This window comes from Vidua macroura, chromosome 14 (genome assembly GCF_024509145.1).
Source record: "Vidua macroura isolate BioBank_ID:100142 chromosome 14, ASM2450914v1, whole genome shotgun sequence".
NCBI classification, from domain to species: Eukaryota; Metazoa; Chordata; class Aves; order Passeriformes; family Viduidae; genus Vidua; species Vidua macroura.
In genome coordinates this window covers 9,708,957-9,729,171 of record NC_071584.1, presented here as the reverse complement: position 1 = coordinate 9,729,171, position 20,215 = coordinate 9,708,957, and the positions used below count along the sequence as shown (strand labels likewise).

The window sequence follows — 20,215 nt, the reverse complement described above, 5'->3', positions numbered from 1 at the left end:
TGCTTCCAAAAGCACCACACAGTTTCTGGAGTTACCAGCAGAAAAGTCTTCTCTTCCAACAATGGTTTCCATGGCAATGCAATCAGTCTAGAAAGGAGGGGGGAAAAAAAAAGTCAGTGACATTTCAGATGCAAGTTATACTGGAAAAAAAAATGTTTTCTAGGGAGGAGAACACATGGAGCTTATCCACTGCAGGAGTGAGAGCTGCTGACTGCAGAGGGAGGGGACACCCCCCGATGCCAACCCTTCAGAGATCCTGAGGGAAGGAAGAACGATGGAGTCTGAAGCAAGCACTGAAGAGCCACTGCAGCCAGAGTGACACGTGTACATGGGACAGGATCTGGGGCAGCAGCCAGCCCATGCTGCCAGCCCATGCTGGGGACAGCCCAAGGCTCAGAGGTCCCATGCACTGTCCCCAGTCCCCTGCCGAGGCTGCGCAGTGCAGAGCGCCCAGCGGCGCTGCTCACCAGGTGTGCCGGACCCTGCGGCCAGCGCTCCATCACAGCAGGGCACAGCTGCAACACCAGCACTCCTGCCCTGCCAGCTCCAAGCAAGGAGCAGCAAGTCACGACAGATGCGTGCCCCGTCCTCAGCTTTTCAGGAAAAAGCTTTATTTAGTTATAATTAGAAACACCTCACAGCACACTCGTCCCTTTTTGAAGGAAGTCTCACTGCAAGGCAACACGCAAGTACAAAAGCACACAGCTACAGCCAGCTCCCTTCTTCAGGGGCTTCAAACTGACTGGAAAAGGCAGAAATCCAAGCCTTGCTAAAATGAGGGGCAAAAAATATACTCTTGTATTGCAGGAAGGTACAAATGGGTGACGAGGCACAAATGAAAAGAGGAGGGAGTCTGCCCTCAAAGCACAGTATCAGCCCTGCAATTAACCATGCACATGCCAAGGTGAGAGCAACTCAGGAGTTTCCTGACATGGAAGACAAAGTGATAAAGGGCATGCAAATGCTTTCTGCAGATGCATGAACACAAATGAGAAAAATATAAAAAGTAACTTTCCAGCCCTCTACAAAACCCCTTCTTCTCCCAAGAGGGGCCAACATGAACACTAATTTTCAGTCTGGAGGGCTACTGCAAACCCACCCAGTGAATCACACTCTCCCAGCTGAGACAGACTGTCCTCTTCCACCTTTTTTGTCCTCTCAGCCAAGACTGAGGGCACTGTCCTCTGCCAGGCAGGTGTCTGTGCCCACCTTCTCTGCAAGGTTGGAGGCACGTACCTGCAGGATGTTTCCTTGCAGTACAGCGAAGAAGGAAACAGTCGGTTGCTCTCATTGAGAAACAACGAGTGCAAGAGGTTTATGCTTAAGAAAACAACAGATAGAGAAATCTCAGCTACTTTTTCCCTCAAAGCCACACAGTGCCAGCTCTCTCGCTGTTCTGGGAGCTGCCCGAGCTGCAATATGGGAACACTTCATTACACAGCACAGCAATGGCAGCACAGGCCTCTGGAACAGAGGAAGGGGTTTCAAAGCTTAATCCTGCCCATGCTCTTCTGGTGGGTCACAAGGACATCAGTTACATCTCACTGCTGAAGATCTCATAGTTCTTCCTTGCCTCTACTCCAGGGATATGCTAAAGAAAAGATGACCATGTAAAGAACAAGCATTATGTGTAACAATGCAAACCTGTATGTTTACTTACAAACCAATCATCAGGTATGCACACACCAACTCCACCCTGTGCTAAAGAACTTCTGACTTCTGCTCAGCTAAAAGTACTCTCCCTCCGAAAGAAATAAGAAAGCTAAAAAAATAGAAAAAAGACCAAAGCTCAGTTGAGCAGCCCTGCCCCATCCTAGCACTCAGCAAAGGCTGCCCATGGCTCCAGAGACAGAGGCAAAGGCAATGCAGGGCTGGCAGCACTGTGGGAAGTATGCAGGGGTCCTTCCACTTCAGGAGAAACTCCCTTTTAATCCTACGCAGCCTCACCAAGGTCCAGGTTGCTGTGTTTCATTTTTCAAATATTTCAGTGATTTCAAAAATACAGCAACTTAGTTTTCCTCAATTAAAGGAAGAAACAGCCAAAATACACCCACAACTTGAGAATCTCTATTTGTGTTATTTCACAGACATCATAAGATCACTACAAAAAGCTATCGCTTGGTACACACAGAGCGTGATGTGGTCAGCAATGGCTTTGTTTTCACAAAAGCCAACTGAAGCTATTATTTCTGAAATAATTTTCCTCTTTAGAAAAATATTGTTTTGTTGTAAGACCAAAGAATGAAAATATGCACCACAGCTTGCAATGAATCACACCTCAGTGATGCATGCAAGTCAAACATTAAAACAGTTAAAGCTTCTATATTAAACTTATACTCAATAAAAATTAACTTTACCAGCAACCCCCCACCCTTTCCTTGCTGTGGACCTGTAAGCTCACATAAAAGGAACTTCAAAAACTGTCTCTGCTTTTGTCAGGACATTTTTCCTCCACGCCTTACACACAAGACACACCTGAAAGCTGTTTGACAAGTTATTCTAATCTCTCCAAGCACATCCTCAAAACATTTTGAAGAGCAAAGGCCCAGTTGCTTGAATCAGACAATCCCATATGGCAGAACTCAGTATTTACACCTAAAGTGTTTTGAAAATTTTCATAAACTAATGTCAAATTACATTTAAGGTATTTGGATGGGAAGGGGAAGGGCTTAAGAGCAAAAAACCCCAAGCCTGCTTAAGTCCTAAGTTTAATTCTCTGAAGCAGCCTGATGCACTCAGACAGCAGCATGGCAACCAATTCTAAAGCAAGAGCATCAGGTAACTCTGGGCAGAACCCCAACAGCACAGATTAATTTATCAGAAACCAGAAGAAAGCCTGGGACCTCCCTGCAGCACCTCCCCTTCCCAAAACTCTGCATATCCTAAACACAAGCTCATTAATTTCCTGCCTCCATGATTATAAACTACACTTCAACATGTTTCTTCTCCATTTTTAAGGTAAAACAGAATTATGTGAACTGTAAAAAAATGTGAGTTTCACATAAATATTACCTACAAGCTGATGTCAGTCTCATAAAGCCTTGAGTCTTTCATACATGGAGCTATTGGTTGTCACCACTTCTCTAATCCGCTTATTAAAGCTGGAAACTGCAATACTGCAGTTGGAGCAGTACAGCTGGCTGGTGTCCTGAGTCATCAGCACTTTTTTGGTGTAAAAGTATCAAGCAGATATATACACACACACACACATATATATGTGTATATATGGACACATGTATCATATCTATCACATATATATCTTTTCTCACACAGAAAAGGCTAAGAGCAACTTGTGAAATTTGACCACATAAAAGAAAAATATTTCATCTGAAATCTAAGAGGAGACCAAAGTCTTGCAAGATCCCTCCTGCAATGCCCTGCAGTCACCACTATTCCCAAGGGCCCACAAACCTGCAGGCATCACAGAAATCCCCCGTCACCACCAGTGGAGTCTGCAGCCAGGGGTGAGTGAGGTCTGCAGGCCAGCCCAAGGCAGCTGTGCAGTCACAGTCACGAGCCCTGGCACGATTCCCAAACCCCCACACCCCTGGAGCTGGGCTGGGTCACAGCACCCCCTCACTGAGTCTCACAGGTCACTGCTCCCACTGCCCACAGGGGCAAGCAGCACCTCGGGGTCACCTGGGCACCAGGGAGGTTTATCAAGAGAAGCTGTTCATCAGAAGAGGTGTAAAATGGGTTTAATGTGAGAACAAGGCTAGTGTGTGTTGGGCTGCTGACACCTGGATTGCCACCTCTGTGGCCCCTACCAGAAGGATCCTTTTGAAGAGACATGAGAGGTTGCAAAAGGACTTGCACATTAAGCTTCTTGACAGTTCCCCTCCCACATCTGAACTGCTTCCATTTTTTCACTAACCAGTCGGTGAAGGAAACCTAATGAGGCCAAGCAGTGCTTGAAGAAAACAGCAGTGCTTATGTGAAGCTGAATAATCTTATTTCAGTCTCATAATGTAAGATTCCTCAGACATCAATTTCCTATGTTAATAGTACCGATATGAGAATTGCTGATCAACAACAAAAACCAGATTAACACTTCATGCCAGATCCCATATGAATGGATTTAACTCAGCACTGACTAAACAATAAAGGAAGCTGTCAGAAAAAGGGATGAAGAAACTCTTCTGTAAGGTAAACAAATTATGAGATGTGAACTAGCAGAGACAAGAGGTACAATTCTCACAGAGTAACCCAGCAGTCCCCTGAAGTTCTCAAACAAAAATGCCACCAGGTAAAGCTTGGTGGCCAGATCAGACAGAACTTCCACTTGCAGTGTAAACACACAGCTGTTCCTGGACTGTCACAAGCTCTTCTAAGAAAATCTATACAGTCTAAAAGAAAAAAAAAAAAATTAATCTGATTACTGATCATGACAACAAGCAGCAAAAAAACCTCTCAAGGCAGCCCAGAAATATACCACTCTAAGTAGTTTTCATTGCATTGCACCCTACACTGGGCTTTTCTATCCGAACTTCAGCTCTATTAACAGATTTTGCACAAAATCTTCAGCCTTTATTCTACTGCTTCAGACTATTGACAACAATACAAATTTAGCTTCTTATCAATGTTTAATATAGAAAACGAGTCTAGACAGCATCCAAACATTTTCGAAGTTCATCTCACGAAACATATAAGCAAAGTTTGGAAAATTGAAGCAGCCTTCTCTTCATTACACAATTCCATTTCAATTCATCAGTTTAAGATGGGATCAGATTATAGAACTACATGCAGCTGCCTGAATTTTGCTGAGGAATAATCAGAGGAAAATTATCACAAGGCAGAAGAGAAACTAAGGGGCAAATATTTGAAATAGGATGGCTGCACTGCTAAAAGACATTTTATTTAAAATTAAGGAACACACTGAGAAAGCACTCTGCAAGTTTTCTATACAAAAATCACAGTTTTATAAGAATTAGGGGCAGAGACATAAATCAGCTGTACTTCATTAGATGCAAACCCAGTGTGTTCCACTTGAAAATGTATGAGATGAGAATATACCAAATTTACACTTCATTTCCTGCATCTGAATTATCAAGGCCATACAAGTCAGGACACTTTGAAACATACTGAGAGGCTCTAAGAACACAGCAGACATACCCTAATTCTCTCAAAGAAATCCATCCTAAATAATACCTGTTTTTACAGGAAAGGCTTTTACTGACATAATTCTGCAACTGATTCCTAAAAGGATAAAAGCTTTGCTTATAGAAGGTATTAGTTTAAGATAATTAAATTATTAAAATCTCCTTGTCAAAGACTAAGACAGTTTAATGCTTTCTGGAGAACACTGCTGAAGTTCTCCGTTTCCTGAACTTCAGGTTAGGGGGAAATCAGAATTAATCTGATTTACGCAGATCAAAAGCAGCAGAGCAGCCCTAGACTTTTTGTGCATGTGGCCACACAATATTCCTGTTGTTCAGGAAAGCACTAAACCCAGCACAACCTCAGGACACAATGTGGCATCCAAAAGCATTTTGTTCAGCAGCCAGGCCAGGGCAGGAGCACAGCAGTGAGTTCCACATGGAGCCCTCCCCATGGCAGGCAGGCCAGGGAGGGCTCATTTGCCCAAATACATTCTTCACAAATTAGTGAAAATTTTTCTTTTGCTCCAAGTTTTACCAAATACACAGTCACTATCCCATGCCATTGTCCTATTTCTTGGAATTCTTATTTTAATGGCATAACTTTAGACCTTGCTAGAGGCAAGCAGCATTACTTGAGAAAAGCTGAATTTCTTAATTTGCACCTGGCAGACACCAAGTCTACAAATACAAATCAAAACCTGACCCACTTGCTGCATCCCCCACATGTGGAGTTACGGTGCCTAGGTGACCCAAACGAGGCCCTGACACAGAGACATCCTGATCTGGCAAGGTGTTCAAATACCTGCTGACCACCAAGCACATACCCCATCTACTTTCTTCAGCCAACAACAGACTAAGGATGCTCAAAATCAGCTAACTAATATATGTTGAACCTATAATTTTAGTGACTTTCCACAAGCAAAAAAAAAAAAAAAATTTGGTAAAAAAAAAAAAAAAAAAACCCTGTTGCATGACCCACTTTTCACTGGATAAACTATTTAAACACAGCAACTGGTAACAATATCCCAGAATTGTTCATTCAAAATATGGTTTTGCTACTATTAGTGCTCAGCAATTTCACAAGCTAAAAACCTCTCCCATGCTTTTAGATAATTTCTTCTCACTTAGCAGAAATGCCTTATCTCTTGCAACAGTGGCTTTTTTTCCTGTTCGAATAAACAGCAGGGTTGTTTCTAGGAAGGCCGTACACGCACTCCCTAATGTCATCTCTTCTGCTGATACTATTCCTAGAATCAGTAAACTTGCCTGCAGTTTTGGCAGAGATCTAATAGCAACTCAAATTGCACTGGACAGCTTGACAAGAAGTTGTTGGAGGTTTTTTTGAGTTTGTTTGTTTGGAGGTTTTAAACTAAATTTCTATTACAATATAACACAACAACACTAAAAATTAACTCTTCTGCACCTCAAAATATATAGTTCAAAACTTCAGATTTTCATGTTGTAGAAGAATAAAAAAAAAAAGATTTTGCTTTTGAAAAAGCATTCTCACAGCAAGTGTGTGGGTTATTGCACCTATTGCACCTGACCTGAACCACAGAAAATATGGGTAAATTTTAGCCAAAAAAAAAAAACAAAGTTGTTTGTTGGCTTCTGAGAATACCACCTGCTGCAATTCCCTCTGCTCCCATGACAAAGGTCAGGACCCCTCAGTGCCAATAGGGAGGAATATTTCCTGTCTCTGCTCTTGCTGCAAAGTGGGCATTATGAACTGTTTGGAAACAAATAGGAAAGAAAATAGCCACAGCAAACACCTCTGTACATACAGCCCTGCTTCCTGCATCCAGAAAGGACTTGGAATACTTGGGAAGTTTCAGGAGGGCAGAGAAAACTCCTGCAATGTGTGACACAGCTTCCCAGTGAGGAACAGACTGGTAACAAGAACCCTTCAGCCTGCAGAGAAGTATTGGAACATAACAGGAAATTTTCAAAGCCCAGATTATACCACAGGTCCACACTACGAGTGGTACAACACACTGGACAAGTGTATGGCAGAGGAGGGCACAGCATCTACACAACCCTAAGTGGCCTGGAGAAAAAAGATAAGATTTGTTATCTCTTCCACTCCACAAACAAGGGGCTGCCAAACTAAGCTGGTACAGAGCAGGGTCCAAAATGCACAGAGGTCTGCATGCAGCATGTCCTGATGGATTGCAGGCTGCTGTGGATACAAGGAGTTTACACAGGATCAGAGAGAGATTGGAAAAGTACTTGGATTAAAGAATTCTAAAACAGACTTGAATTACAAAACAGACAAACTACATCAGGCTCAAGAAATCCCCCAAGCTGAAAAAAAAAATAGAAACAGAGGTTTGGGTGTATGTTTGTGGGAGGTATTATACACACCTGCCCTGCTCTTCCTCTGCTGGGTAGTGTCTGCTTGCAGGCACAGGTCTGGGGCTTGAGTGAGCCAAACTATTCTTAGGAACACAACCAAGAGAAAGGGCAGGGTCACTCATGACTAATGAAACAGCTCCCCACCTTTCAAACCACCTTTCCCAAAACTTCCTTTCTACATGAAGTTTCACCTGTTGTAATTCATCCCTTTCCTCTTCTCAACCACTTTAGACCTCAACACCTGCAAGCATTCAGCACTACCTCTTTATTTCACCTCTAGTGCTATAAATGACTGTCAAAGGCAGAAAGTTACTACACAGCCAAACACCTACACAGTTACACACCTGTGCAGGCTCAAGTGTGCCTGCATAGAAAATAAATATATCTTTGCTATCAGTCACTCTCTGCTATCACACATAGCAGTGGCATGCATCAATTTTTTACATTTCCTAATTATCACATTATTGATTCTCCATTAATATTAGGACACCCCAAACCCTGGCTCACGCAGGAGAGGAAAAGAAAGGTTCAGATTGGACTTCATGTGTGAAGCAACATCATCTCAAACCTCAGGACATACCCAAGAGCCAAGGATTGCACTTTCAGCTTCTAGGAGCAGTTTGGGAGCTCACAAGGACAGAGTTAAACTGACTTTAAACAGGGACAATGTTTAATCAACAGTGCCCAACTCTTGTTTAGTGTCTACCTTGTGGAACATGTCAACATTAATATTTCAATCACTCATACCCTCAACAATGAATCAAGCCTCAACGCTGCCACCACTTCCAGATTTACCCAAAACCACTGCAGCGTCTGTTCAACCTGATCTACAGACACAGACACAACGTCACTTTCTCCTGTGAAAATGACTGTGCTGCACTCCAGCCTCCACAGGCATCATTCCTGCAGCTGACAGCACTGCAGCAGCAATGAGCAGGTCCCACACAGACCTCCCCACCTAGAGATGGGCTCCAAATGATCTGGGCCATTGGTTACACATCCTAAACGTGACTGTCTTCCAAGCCCCACTGTGCCTTCTCTCCAATGCTAGAAGACTGCCTGAAACTCAGAGATGTCACCTTAAAAAACCCCAAGAACGAGCCAGTAGTAATGCCAAGGCAGTTCCGCCAGCTTGGCTGCTTCTGGAGCAAAACCTCACCAAAACAGAGGCCCCAGTCCACACAACATTAACTCCTAAGGGATGCTGCACAGGGTGATCCTGTGTTTTGGTATGCATTCCTGCATCACTGCTCACACCAAATCTACCAGCTGCATGTCTGCAGGAAAAATTAACTTACAGAAAGGAAAAAGAAATAAAAACAGAAAAAAAAAATCACATTCCACATCTAAAAGGGAGACATAAACACTGGGACATGCTAACTCAGAGATACATGTTGACCCACATTCCTCTTACCAAGATTAACATCCTGGCCAGTGTTCTGACATTCACCTCATCCTTTTCAAATCATTTAAACCATTACAACACTACCTTCCCTTGCTCCCTGCCATGTGCATAGCCTTCCAAGTGCCTACACCAGCCTCCTTTTCTACAACCACTCTCAGCAGCCTTTTATCTCTTCCAGGCTCTTATCTGGACTCTGCCGATGGCAGCAGCCTTGATCTCTATCTTTCTCTCCACCCCAGCACATTAGGTTTCATCCACCTCTTTAGTTTCATCTCTAAATTGTAAGCTCCTCAGGAGAGGGACCAACACATTTACATTTGTGGCACCATACAGGGACCTCCATCCTGTCTACCTGTTCAGGTTCCACAACAAATAGAGATCCTGTCTGGAGAGATCCTGTCTGGGGCTACATGCTTTCATTAACAGACTGTTGTAATAATGTCTGAATGACCTCAAGATCAAATCTGTTCATTTTTTCAGCTCATTTCTAACTGATTTCCTGTTCACCACAATCTGCAATTTAAAAACATCTCATTCTACAAACACTTAAATACAAATCCCACCCACCCCAAAAAAACATCACACAGTGAAATATAGACAAAAAAAGCCTCCCAAAGCATTTCACACAAAATTTCAAACAAAAACCAAATGTTGTTACGGAACAAATGTACTACTGGAAAAGGAAAGGGCTTACAAATTGTTCTAACATTAACTTAAGATTCAAAAGAATTCCATACAGGAAACAGAAAGTGCCTGTCAATAGCTTAAACGGGGGTTTCATACAAATGATGTATCCCACGGCTCACAAGAAAAGCTCTGTTTGGGCTAGTATGCAATCAATACATACTTATCAATGATACAACATCTGCTTCACTGTCACTAAGAACTTCCCAAACTCCTGCCAGCCTAAGAGATCTGGGTAACAAGAAGCACTAGTTCCCAAAAAATAATTCAGGTTCAGGCTATCCAGCAGGAAAAAAAGTTACATGGCTAATTCATCTGGTCAGCAAGAACCTAAACAATAAAGCAAACTGGGTCAGCATGAATATAGGAACAGAATCACACTATTCCCTGTGGAAGGAGAGTATCCCTCAACAGTGCCTCTATAAATTCAGAAACCAATTTTAATAGGTTTTTTGCAGCCCTTTTGATATTACTTCCTACAATTTTCAGAGGAAAATAAAAGCATTTTCATATTCTCAGTCCTTCTGCAAAATTCTGTTCTACTAAAAAGGAAACCTTCCTCTAAATAGGCAGTATATTTATCAGCCTTTCATACCCTAGCAAAAAGGAAGTACTATTCTTATCTATTTATGTCCTAAATAATAATAATTCAGTTTGGTATTTATAGAAGTTCATAACATGCATATGCTATGCAGTGAATACAACCCCTATTTACCTTTAGTAATAATTTATTAAAGTTTTCAATTTTCTTGAGTCACATTATGTTGTATCTTTACCTTGGAATTACAGCCAAACCTTAACTATAGTAATTTCAGTATAAGCCACTTCTTTCAAAAACCCTCTCTTCCTGGAAGAATAAAAAAGATTAGAACTCATACTTAACTCACAAGTCACAGGCACACAAAATACATGCTACATACAGGTGCAGTCTCAATGGTTTGCATCCAACCATAGATCTAAATTAACAGAAAAATAATGTCTGGAAATAAGCAACCTCTGGCTCTTAAGATACAGCTCATGACTTGAAGAGGGCAGAAAATTCTTGCTAAGTCTATTAACACTGTTGCTCCTGGGGTAATGCTACACCTGAAGCAAAATCTCCACAAATCCAAACACTTATATATGTTCAAGATCATTTAGATAAGATACTCAGCAACACCTCTGAAATGCTTTTGATGAGTCAGGCTCATTCACCTTTGTCTTCCCACTGCCCTCAAGTATGTCAGAAATCCCTTCCTGATCACAGCTCTGCCTCTCAAGTAAATCATAACCCATCCCTAAGCCTGAGTGACCTTCACAGAGTTGCAGGGCTTGATTAAAACTGGAACACACTTCTCCATTTTTCCCTTGTCACTGCCTAAACCTGCAAGACAACAGTACAACCTGCTCACAGGATTGTTGAGAATATTTAGAACCTGAACTGAAAAAAGTTAAACAGCAAATTTTCAGGGTGGTCCATCAAACAGTTCTCCAGCCAAGTCATTACACACCATTTAAGGCTGTGTCATAAGACAATAGGCCATTTTTAAGGGAAAACAGCAGTAATAGTACAACTCCAGAGAGTTTGACTCTCTCACACCTGCCTTCCAGTTTTATCACTCCATTTTCCTTTGAGCTGAAGAATGCCACATTTGATCACAACAGTACCTAAAATAGAACTCTGGAGTTTGCTTCCTTCTTCAGCTCAGAAAAACAAACTTGTTAGGGCAATCAACAGAATTCAGCGTGGTTTTGGGAGCACCACAGATCCACAAACAGAGCGCACACACACCAAGGTACAACACAGTACTGTAAACTCTTTTTAGTACCACCCAAAACCTCAAGGTATAAATCCTCCCCCGAGCAATCAAAATGACGAAAATGTATTAAAGATCCTTTCATAAAAAAAAAGACCATACGCAGAGAAAAGCAAACCCAAACTCTACCTACTGCTAACATACCACTGGACATACAAAAACCCCAAAGAAATACCTAGTGACAAACCAGCCCAGTAATCACATGCTGGAATACAGCCTCTGGAAAGACCAAACAGGCACTGCCCACCCTCTGCAACTCCAACCTGCTGCCCCAGCCACAGGGGAGCCAAGGGGCCCTCAGACATCAAGGGAGGACGGGAAAATGTGAACTTGTAGAGGGAAGAGTAGAAGAGTAATAATGCATTTTAAAAAGATTTCAACTAAAGACTTTAAAATAAAAAACAAACCCAAAAACATCCACAAAAAGCACTCTGAACCCATGCCGGATTACTCCAGACCTCCCTGCATCCTGCAGCCAATGCTTTCACCTCCTAGACAGCTACAAGCAAAAGGTTTTAGACTTCCAAAAAGACAAATGTCACCATCAGCTGCAACTATGGATTTGAAGTCTGGAAAGCTGATTTCCAGAAGTATTTCAACACTGACTCCAAGCAAGCATTCTCTTTCAATGGCAGGGGAACATTCTTGCCTCAGACTTTCTCACCAAAGTACAAGTAAAACTGAACTGATTCTTGGTCAAATATGTCATAATTAACTCACCCCAAGAAGAAATTACCAGGGTATTTTTAAGCATAGCTGCAAGTTACCCAATATTATTAAAGTGGCATCTGTTACAGCAAGATTAAAATGGTTTGCGTTGTTTGGGTTTTTTAAGAATTATTATCCCAGCACTACTTCAAAGATGTAGGATACACAGCAGCACTTGGATGTGCTGCAGTAGAGTTCTTCAAATTATTTTTAAATGGGCCCCTGCCTTAAGTATTCTGCCAATACAGAAGAGCCTCAGTTTGAGACAAACTTTAAAACCACTACTTAGAAACCCAAAAGGAGTGGTTATTTGCTTCATATCCCATAAACTGTAATTTACTATATTAGTAATAGGTAAAAATTTCAGCTTCTGAATTTCTTGAAGTGTATATTGTTCCTTATATTCTTCAAGATTTTGCATTTGAAATATGCAAGTTACCAGAAAGGATTTGGACAATTTGAAACATAAGTTTTGCTTTACAGCTGTTGTTGCTTTCCTTCCTCTCAGCTTCCCAAAGTGTACACAGCACTCTCACTCAGTCTGGCACAGGAGAGATTAAAAAGGTGAGGAACAATTATATTATAATCCTGCACTTCAGAGAACATCTTAAATAATAGCATAGTGCAAGAATATCAGATATGTATCACAGAGTAGCACATAAGACTGAAGAGTGGCTGTCAAATAGCCAAGTTGCTATTAAGCTGAACATTACATTTACACTAAACAGCTGTTTTTTGAGTCCAGGGTATCTTTGCAGCTATAATATTTCTAATTACGACTGAAGAAACTTGCATTATACAGGACTCATTATGCATTTTATTGCTGCCCATTCTCATTATCCTGCTTAGTTTCTACAAAGTCCAATAACAAGGTATACATTAGCTAAGCCCTGTTTGAAGTAGCTTTAGTGTTCTGTACTCCTAGCACAAAATGTCATGACTCAGATTCATGTAATCAAAACTGCAAACCACTTGCTTCAATATTGTGTAACAATTTCATGATGAAATTGTTTTGCAAATGACCTCCTTAAACTGCAAGCGCTGAAAATCAGTATCTTATGTTCTTATTATCATTATCAACATAGTATCTGAGCTCAGCTTTGCCTAAAACCCCCCCAAAAAAGTTTAATAACAAGTCAGGCCTAGTTACCATTCCACGTTTGTGCTCTCCCCTTCCTCCGTACATGTAATGAATGGTGAAGGGGAAAACAAAAAGTTTGATTCACATCAGTGAACCTGAACCAGAAGTAGTTTGGGAATTACAATGAGGGAGCAGTGATGCATTGGAAATCACTCCACCACCCTCGGCAGTTTGGAGAACACAGCTGAGTCATGGAACACAATATGCCATTTAAGCAAACAAAAACAAAAAGCAAACAATCCAAAGCTGGGAAGTGTTTTCCTTCCAATAAAACTGTGGTTCAGGGAGAAGAGATGAAGTTCTCTACCTGACAGAATTTAATACAGATGGGATAGCTCCTTTCTAGGAAGTTAAGGGTAAATACATCTGCTAAATATTTTCCTTAAAAATGGATTTAGCCACAGAGCACTTTTTCAGGCAGAGAGACTGAAAAAGTGAGATGCAGTAAGAAAGACAGCATGTAGTTCTGCTAAGTCTCCAAAAGTATTAAAAATATAAATTACCTAAAGGCACACTACACCTCCTCAAGAGACAAGAGGTTTAAGACTGAAACTTTATTTTCACTACTTATTGGAATGTGAAAATGTTTTTCTGGATTACAGAAAACTTTTAAAATATTAAAATAAAAGCTTTATTACCATAGAAACCAATAAGCTGTTTAAAGAATACAGACTTCTGAAATTGTGCTTGCTATAGCTCAGAGACATGATTTCATATGTGAAAGTAAACAGCTATCCTTTAAATGAAGAATTTTATGGCATTGCTGAGAAACAAATATACATCACCAATTTACAGCACTATATTAAAGTCTGGCAAGCTGCTTTCAGCCTGGACTATCCCAAAATCTGTTCACCCCTTCATGAGCCCCTGCAAGTGATAAGTGTCCACACCCCACCCACCCTCCTACTATATACCAGAAATATTTTACACTGCCTTCATAAAAAACTGTTAGGCCTTGTGTAATTTTATGTTTCTTATTAGGATTATAAAGATGCTTGATTTCCTGGCAAAGCCCACGTTTTTTGCACAGAGCTGTTTTTGCCTCCTTTTAATGCATTTCATTTCCAGAAAACTTCCATTCCCAACAAAAGCCAGCAGCTGTTATGACTCTCACTCCTCTGCAACTTGTAATAGAGAAGGAAAAAACCCCAAGCACGGGGCTGTAAATACTTTGCTGCAGCAACAATAAGCAAAATGCTTATAATAAATACAATTTCTAAATACAGTATCTCTTGTAAAATATTTTTCAATGTAATATTTACAATATAACTGAAAAGAAAACATCTTTGGGTTTTTTTCATCCTAATTATGTAAAAAAAAAAATTACTTTATAACACAGATTTTAGTCATATAAGGGGAATAAGATCAAGTTAAAAATTCTGCTGGTTTTGGAGGTGCTTAAAAAAACATGAAAAAACAAACACAAATCAGCTGCAGTAATCAGTGTGCCTCCAACTGCAGACTTAGCAGACAAATCTTTGAAGTGCTGAAAGACTAACTTTGGAAGCAAGCACTTCTTGGACTGGCAACTTTCAACGTCTTCTAAATTTGATTCCAACCAACAAAACAAAGCAGAGGAAAAAAAACCACTAAGGCAAACCACACATTTCTGAGCAGCCCCAAGCAGTGCTGCCAGACTCTGAATGGCATGCGAGCTGAGTCAGGCTTATATTTTCCACTAGTAAAAGCTGTACAATTTTAAGGTCATGCAATACCTTCTACCTTTAGAAACTTAGTTTTAAAGCAAAACTAGGAAAAAAAAAATCCTTCCAGTGTTCAAGACTGTAATTAAAAAGATGAAAGTCAGCAGCAGCCTGCCCCCTTACTGCTTTATCTGTAGACAGAGTAAACAAGTATCAATGTCCAACCACGATTAAATATTTCCTCTTAGTATCCAACAATTACTGCCTATACGTACATTTGCAAAGAGAGGAAAACATAATTTCCAACAAAAATGGTTTTCTACAAGGGGAGTGAATTACTGTAAGGACTTCAGTGGGTCACTGGCACCAAAGCAATGATTATTCTTCCAGAGTTCCAGCACAGCACTCACACACACCACGGCTCAGCCGGGGGACATGCACTGACACCACTAATTACTGGCTTTGCTCCCACCATGAGAGTTTATCAAATGAACAGGAGTGTCCCTCCCCTTTCCCATACTCTTTCTCCCCACCTGCAACACCTTTATTTTTATGCACACTTCAAACTGCACTACCTTTCCGCTGGGTCAGACCACTGACAACCTGAAAGGCAGCAGCCTCCCCCACCAAGTTTCAGACCTGGAAGACGCTGCTCAGAGCCTGCTCCTCCTCAACCGCAGGTATTCCTCACCTGCTACACAAAAGGCAGATCCCAGGGAAAGGCTGCAGCTCAGCTGAGCCCTAGGTGGTGAATGTGAAGCTGCCTGAGCCCCCCTCCACACTGGTCAGCCAAGTCCTCAGGCTTCTCCAGAGGACATAAAGATGCTGTAGAGACCAAAGCTCAAAAGCAGCCACCAAACCTTCAAGGGAAAAAAAAACTGAGTTCTGTTTACATAAGATTCAGCTATATAAATCTGAGCAGATTTGCACATTAAAAAACGCTATAAGATGTATTTCAACTACATTAAGAAGAAACACAAAATATATTTAAGCCTCAGATTTTGAGGTCTAAACCAAATTTAGCCATTTTGAGCTTTTAAATAACAAAAATTTCAGTTCAGGAAAAAAAAATGAAGAGTCATCAGAAAGGAAAAATAGCAAAACAGAAGCAAAGAGCTACCATAACCTCAGGACAAGAATTCACAACATGAAATACCACTAATGCTTATGCTAGCAAAATTAATTAAAAAAAAAAAAAAAAGGCAGACAACAGTTTGATAACACCTCTGACTGCCTAGAAGAGGCACATAAATCCTTTAGGCCAAGGACCACATCCCCTTTCACTGCTGTTCAGTGGTTCAGTTTGCTGCACTACAACAAAACTGGTTGTACTAGAATAACACAGGAGATTATAAAAAGCATTTACCCCACTCTGAAGACAGCACTAAGCAGACAATCTAATTCCTATGGTTAAGCAAGCATGAAAGGGAAGTGCTTTTAAAGTTACAAACCTTTTCTCGCGTTACACTTCAGCCCATCTGATCTGCTGAAATCTATGCTTACATAAGCTCCACTGTCCAAACCTGAAGTACCATTTTGGAGATGGCAAGCTGGCGCTGTAGTACTCGCCTCACAGCTTAGAGGGTCATCACGTAAATTCAGAGCAATGTAGTTTAAGCCATTCTGAAATCCAGTTGAGGTATCCCTGGACATTTTGTTTTCCTGACCATCAGAAATGTTTTCATCGGGTTTTAACCAAACGTTGTCGAATGAGGCAGAGCTGTGTCTTTTGCTACTGTCAGTAAAGAAAGAGGATGAGGTCGTCACAGTCCCAGCAGAAGAGAACGTTTCAGAACTGTGTCTCCTCCTGCCTTGAGGGTCAGCTCGAATCACTTTCGGTCCTATAGGAGGGTCAGAGCTAGGGACAGAGAAGTTACTGCTACCTGCATATCGATCAACAATGCAGAGTCTATTAACGATGGAAGAAGGACTATCCATCTTTACAGCACTGTCAGATTCAGTGGCAAATGGCCTTGGTGGTGTTGCTGCCATGTTGAATGTCATCTCAGTATAGTCATCAGTCCTGTTACTTGCCGTGCTAACACATGCAGCACCAAATGAAAGCCTGGCATAGTCAGGGTTTCGTTGGTTTCTAGGAATACTGGAACTTGTATAAATTGAAATATCTGTTAGAGAGTTCGACAGTTCCTTCGCTGCTTTTGGTGACTGCACATCCAAGTCAACACTCATGTAATCAGAGAGTGGTGACTGTCTGTGGTCACTACTTGAGCCTAGAGATGATGGAGATCCTTCTGCAGATAAGGAATATGGTGTGTTACTCGCCTTTTCATTAAAATCAATATTTATGTATTCACCAGGACTCGCTGGCTCAGGTGGAACTGTACGATCATACATTCTGGGGATGGTATTACTCCCTCTTGTACCTAGGGGCAGTCGTGTGGGCCTGGTAGCCCTGTTCTGCACAAGTCCTTCATCCGAACCTTTCAACGTCGGCAATTTAGAGATGCCATTAGCCAGAGTCTCACTGCTGACTCCCTTTACATTTTCTGGTGCACCATAAAAGAGTTTTCCAGGTGAAGACATTGGAACATATTCACTGTGGTCACCATTTTGTCCTGATAACGCCTTAAAGCTTCGGGGCAAAGAAAAATATGAACTAAAACCTTTGGAAAGAGAAGTGGTATGAATATAATTTGAATCACTGGGGTGTTTTGGAACTGAATTGCCAGGTGACATATCCATATACTCGTTGTTTACGATCTTCTCATTACTTCCTTTAGAAGCAAATCCAGTTAAAGGACTCCGTACAGGTGAAGAGCTGCCCTTTGGAAACATCATCATATAGCCTCGGGAGTCAACTTGAGATGGTGACCATGAATTGTTAATCTGTTTTGGAACAGACATGCTTTTAGGAGTCATTGGCAAATAATCGCTGGTGCTGGATAGAGAAGATGCAACTCCTGGCATCATTGGCATGTACCCATCATCCCTGGCTTTACTCCTGCTTTGGTTACACATGGAATCAAGGTTAGTGTCACTGTACTCCAATTCATGGTTATCTTTCAATTTTGGTGTTTCAGAGTAAAGTAATCGTCCATGATTTCCTGCAGAATCTTCATCCAACAAAGCTGTAGTTTGTGTTGTCTTCTGCTGCACTGCCACAGAAGTTGGCTTTGTTAGAGAGTAAGCTCTTTTCCTGAAGCATTTTTCAGCTTCCATATAATCATCTCTTGAGCCATCATCTCCCTGTTGCTTATTCATGGACATGTACTCACTCAGACAGTTCTCCTCTCTGATAGGTGGTGTGTTTCCCAGGGAATCTGGTGTATTACTCCTCACCCTAAAGTACCTGAAATCTCCAGGGCTGGAGCCATACTCATCAGAAGAGATGAATCCCCCATCACTTGGGGAACCACAAACAGATGAGCTAGAAGGCCTGGTCAGCATGTCCGAAGCAGAACCATGGCCACTGCTGGAAGAAACACTGATGGGACTTGTGGTGGAGGGAAAATGAGAAACAGGCAGCGAAGCAGACCTCGTGTGATAAGATGAGCTGAAAGCAGCTCTCACGTACCTTCCACTCCCTTCTTGCCGGCCCAAATTCATCCTTGCAGTATTCAGGTGGATCAGACTCCCAGTCACTGACCTAAAAGGTCTAGTCATGGTTCCTTCTCCTTCACTGGATGTTCTGAAGCGATAGGAGTTGTTGCTTTTGGTGGTAGGAGGAGTGCCTCCAGCAACGCTCTCAGTTCTAGATCTTCTCTGCAAGCCTGTCTGGCTGGGGGGTAGGTTGCCCAAGTGCCTTCTGGTGGTGATGAAGGATATGGGATTGGTACCGCTGCCACCACCAGAAGACTGGCTCTTGCTTCGGGGCCTGAACTCTGCAAAGGCCTTTAGAGCTTTCATGGTATCCAGAAAAGTCTCGTGCATATTCTGGGCAACAACCGAATCATCCACTTGCATCCAGAGCTCTCCAGGACCAATAGAGGCAGATCTGCCCACTTCAATGAAGAAGAAGTTCTCTGAGTGTCCACAGCGGCGAATGTTCATAAGCTGCAAGTGAACAGAGGGCACCTCCGAGTTCAGCTTGACAAGGTGGATGGCCTTGCTGGAGAGGCACAACCTGTACACTCCAGTGAGGTTTTTCGTTTGTCCCAAGCCTTTGGGCTTCACGTTGACCTGCCACACCTCCTTGAACACGGTGCCAGGCCTCAGGGCGGCCCCATAGTGCTCATCATCTTCGTCCACCTGCTGATCGGCATGGTCCTCCTGCTCCAGGAAGCCCCTCTTGCTCTGATTCATGAGCTCGCTGATGGCCTGGTACCAGGCCTCCTGCTCGGCATCGTTCTCGGCCAGCATGGCGAAGTACTCGTCCTTGGTGTACAGGGCGATGATGTGCTTGTGCTTAGCGTCGGCCCGGCGGCTCACGGTGAAGCACTGGTACAAGGGGATGACCCTCTTGGGCGGCGGGCAGCACAGCGCGGCCGCCCCGCCAGCCCCCGCCGCCCGCAGGCTGCTCTTGAACTTCTTCTCGCTGTCATAGTACTCCAGCCGGGCGGGGGCCAGGTGGCTCTCGGCCCGGAGGACGAAGTAACGCTTGTGCCCGTGCTTCTGCTTCCGCAGGTACCCGCATTTCCTCACGTCCTCGCCGGCGCCGCGGCCCGCCGGGGGGGGCTGCCCGCCGCGGCCCGCCGAGGGAACGGCCCGGCCCGGCGCGGGGGCGGCCTCGGGCGCCGTGCACAGCGAGGCGCTGGGCGAGCGCCGCAGCAGCAGCAGCAGGTGGTGCGGCTGAGGGGACGGGCAGCGCCCGCCCTCGCCCGCCGCCGGCTCCCCCTCGCCCGCCGCCGCGCCGAGCACGCCGGGCTCCTGCTGGGGCGCGGCTCCGCCTCCCGTGTGCCGGGCGCCCGGCTCCTCCTCGCTGCCGCCGCCGCCGCCGCCGCCGCCCGAGCCATTCATCCCGCTCGCCATCTTAGGGGCCACGCAGGGTCCGGTGCCGCCGGGGACGGGGCACAGGGCGGGCAGCGGGAATCCGCGCTCACCGGAGAAGCGCCCCGTGCATGGGAAGCGGGCGGTGCCTCCTGTGCCCCCAACCCGGTCCGCGCTTCCCCCGGTCGCTCCGGCCACTCGCACTCACGGGCGGCGGCGGCGGCGGCACCGCGGCGAAAACATCACGTGACTCCGTGGAGGGCGGGGCCGCGGCGGGCGGGGCGCCCGGCGCGCGGAGCGAGGGGGCAGCGGCGAGCCGACCGGGCCGCGCGCCAGAGTGGCAGCGGCAGAGCCAATAGGAAACGGCAGTCCTTCGCCAGAGAGCCAATCAGAGGGCGCAGCAGGGAGGAGGGGCGGGCGTCGCTGCGCCCTGTCCGGGGAGGCGGGGCTAAAGAGGATGGACAACGCGGCGGGCCAATGGGAGGCGGCGGCCGCCC

The 20,215-nt window shown here is 43.8% G+C and overlaps 1 protein-coding gene across 2 annotated transcripts; it reads right to left on the bottom strand.

The window, feature by feature from the left end:
* IRS4 (insulin receptor substrate 4) lies at nt 1–19,877 on the bottom strand. Of its 2 annotated transcripts, XR_008439366.1 has the most exons (3): nt 16,283–19,877; nt 15,523–15,691; nt 49–87 (listed from the first exon to the last, which is right to left on the bottom strand). XR_008439366.1 is itself a non-coding variant. In XM_053990197.1 (2 exons), the coding sequence occupies exons 1-2, from the start codon at nt 19,758–19,760 to the stop codon at nt 83–85; spliced, it is 3,483 nt and encodes a 1,160-aa protein (XP_053846172.1). In that variant the 5' UTR covers nt 19,761–19,850; the 3' UTR covers nt 1–82. The 2 variants fall into 2 exon arrangements, 1 of the variants encoding a protein (XP_053846172.1); XM_053990197.1 differs by lacking the exon at nt 15,523–15,691 and having other exon boundaries at nt 1–87; nt 16,283–19,850.
* Nucleotides 19,878–20,215: the final 338 nt, after the last annotated feature.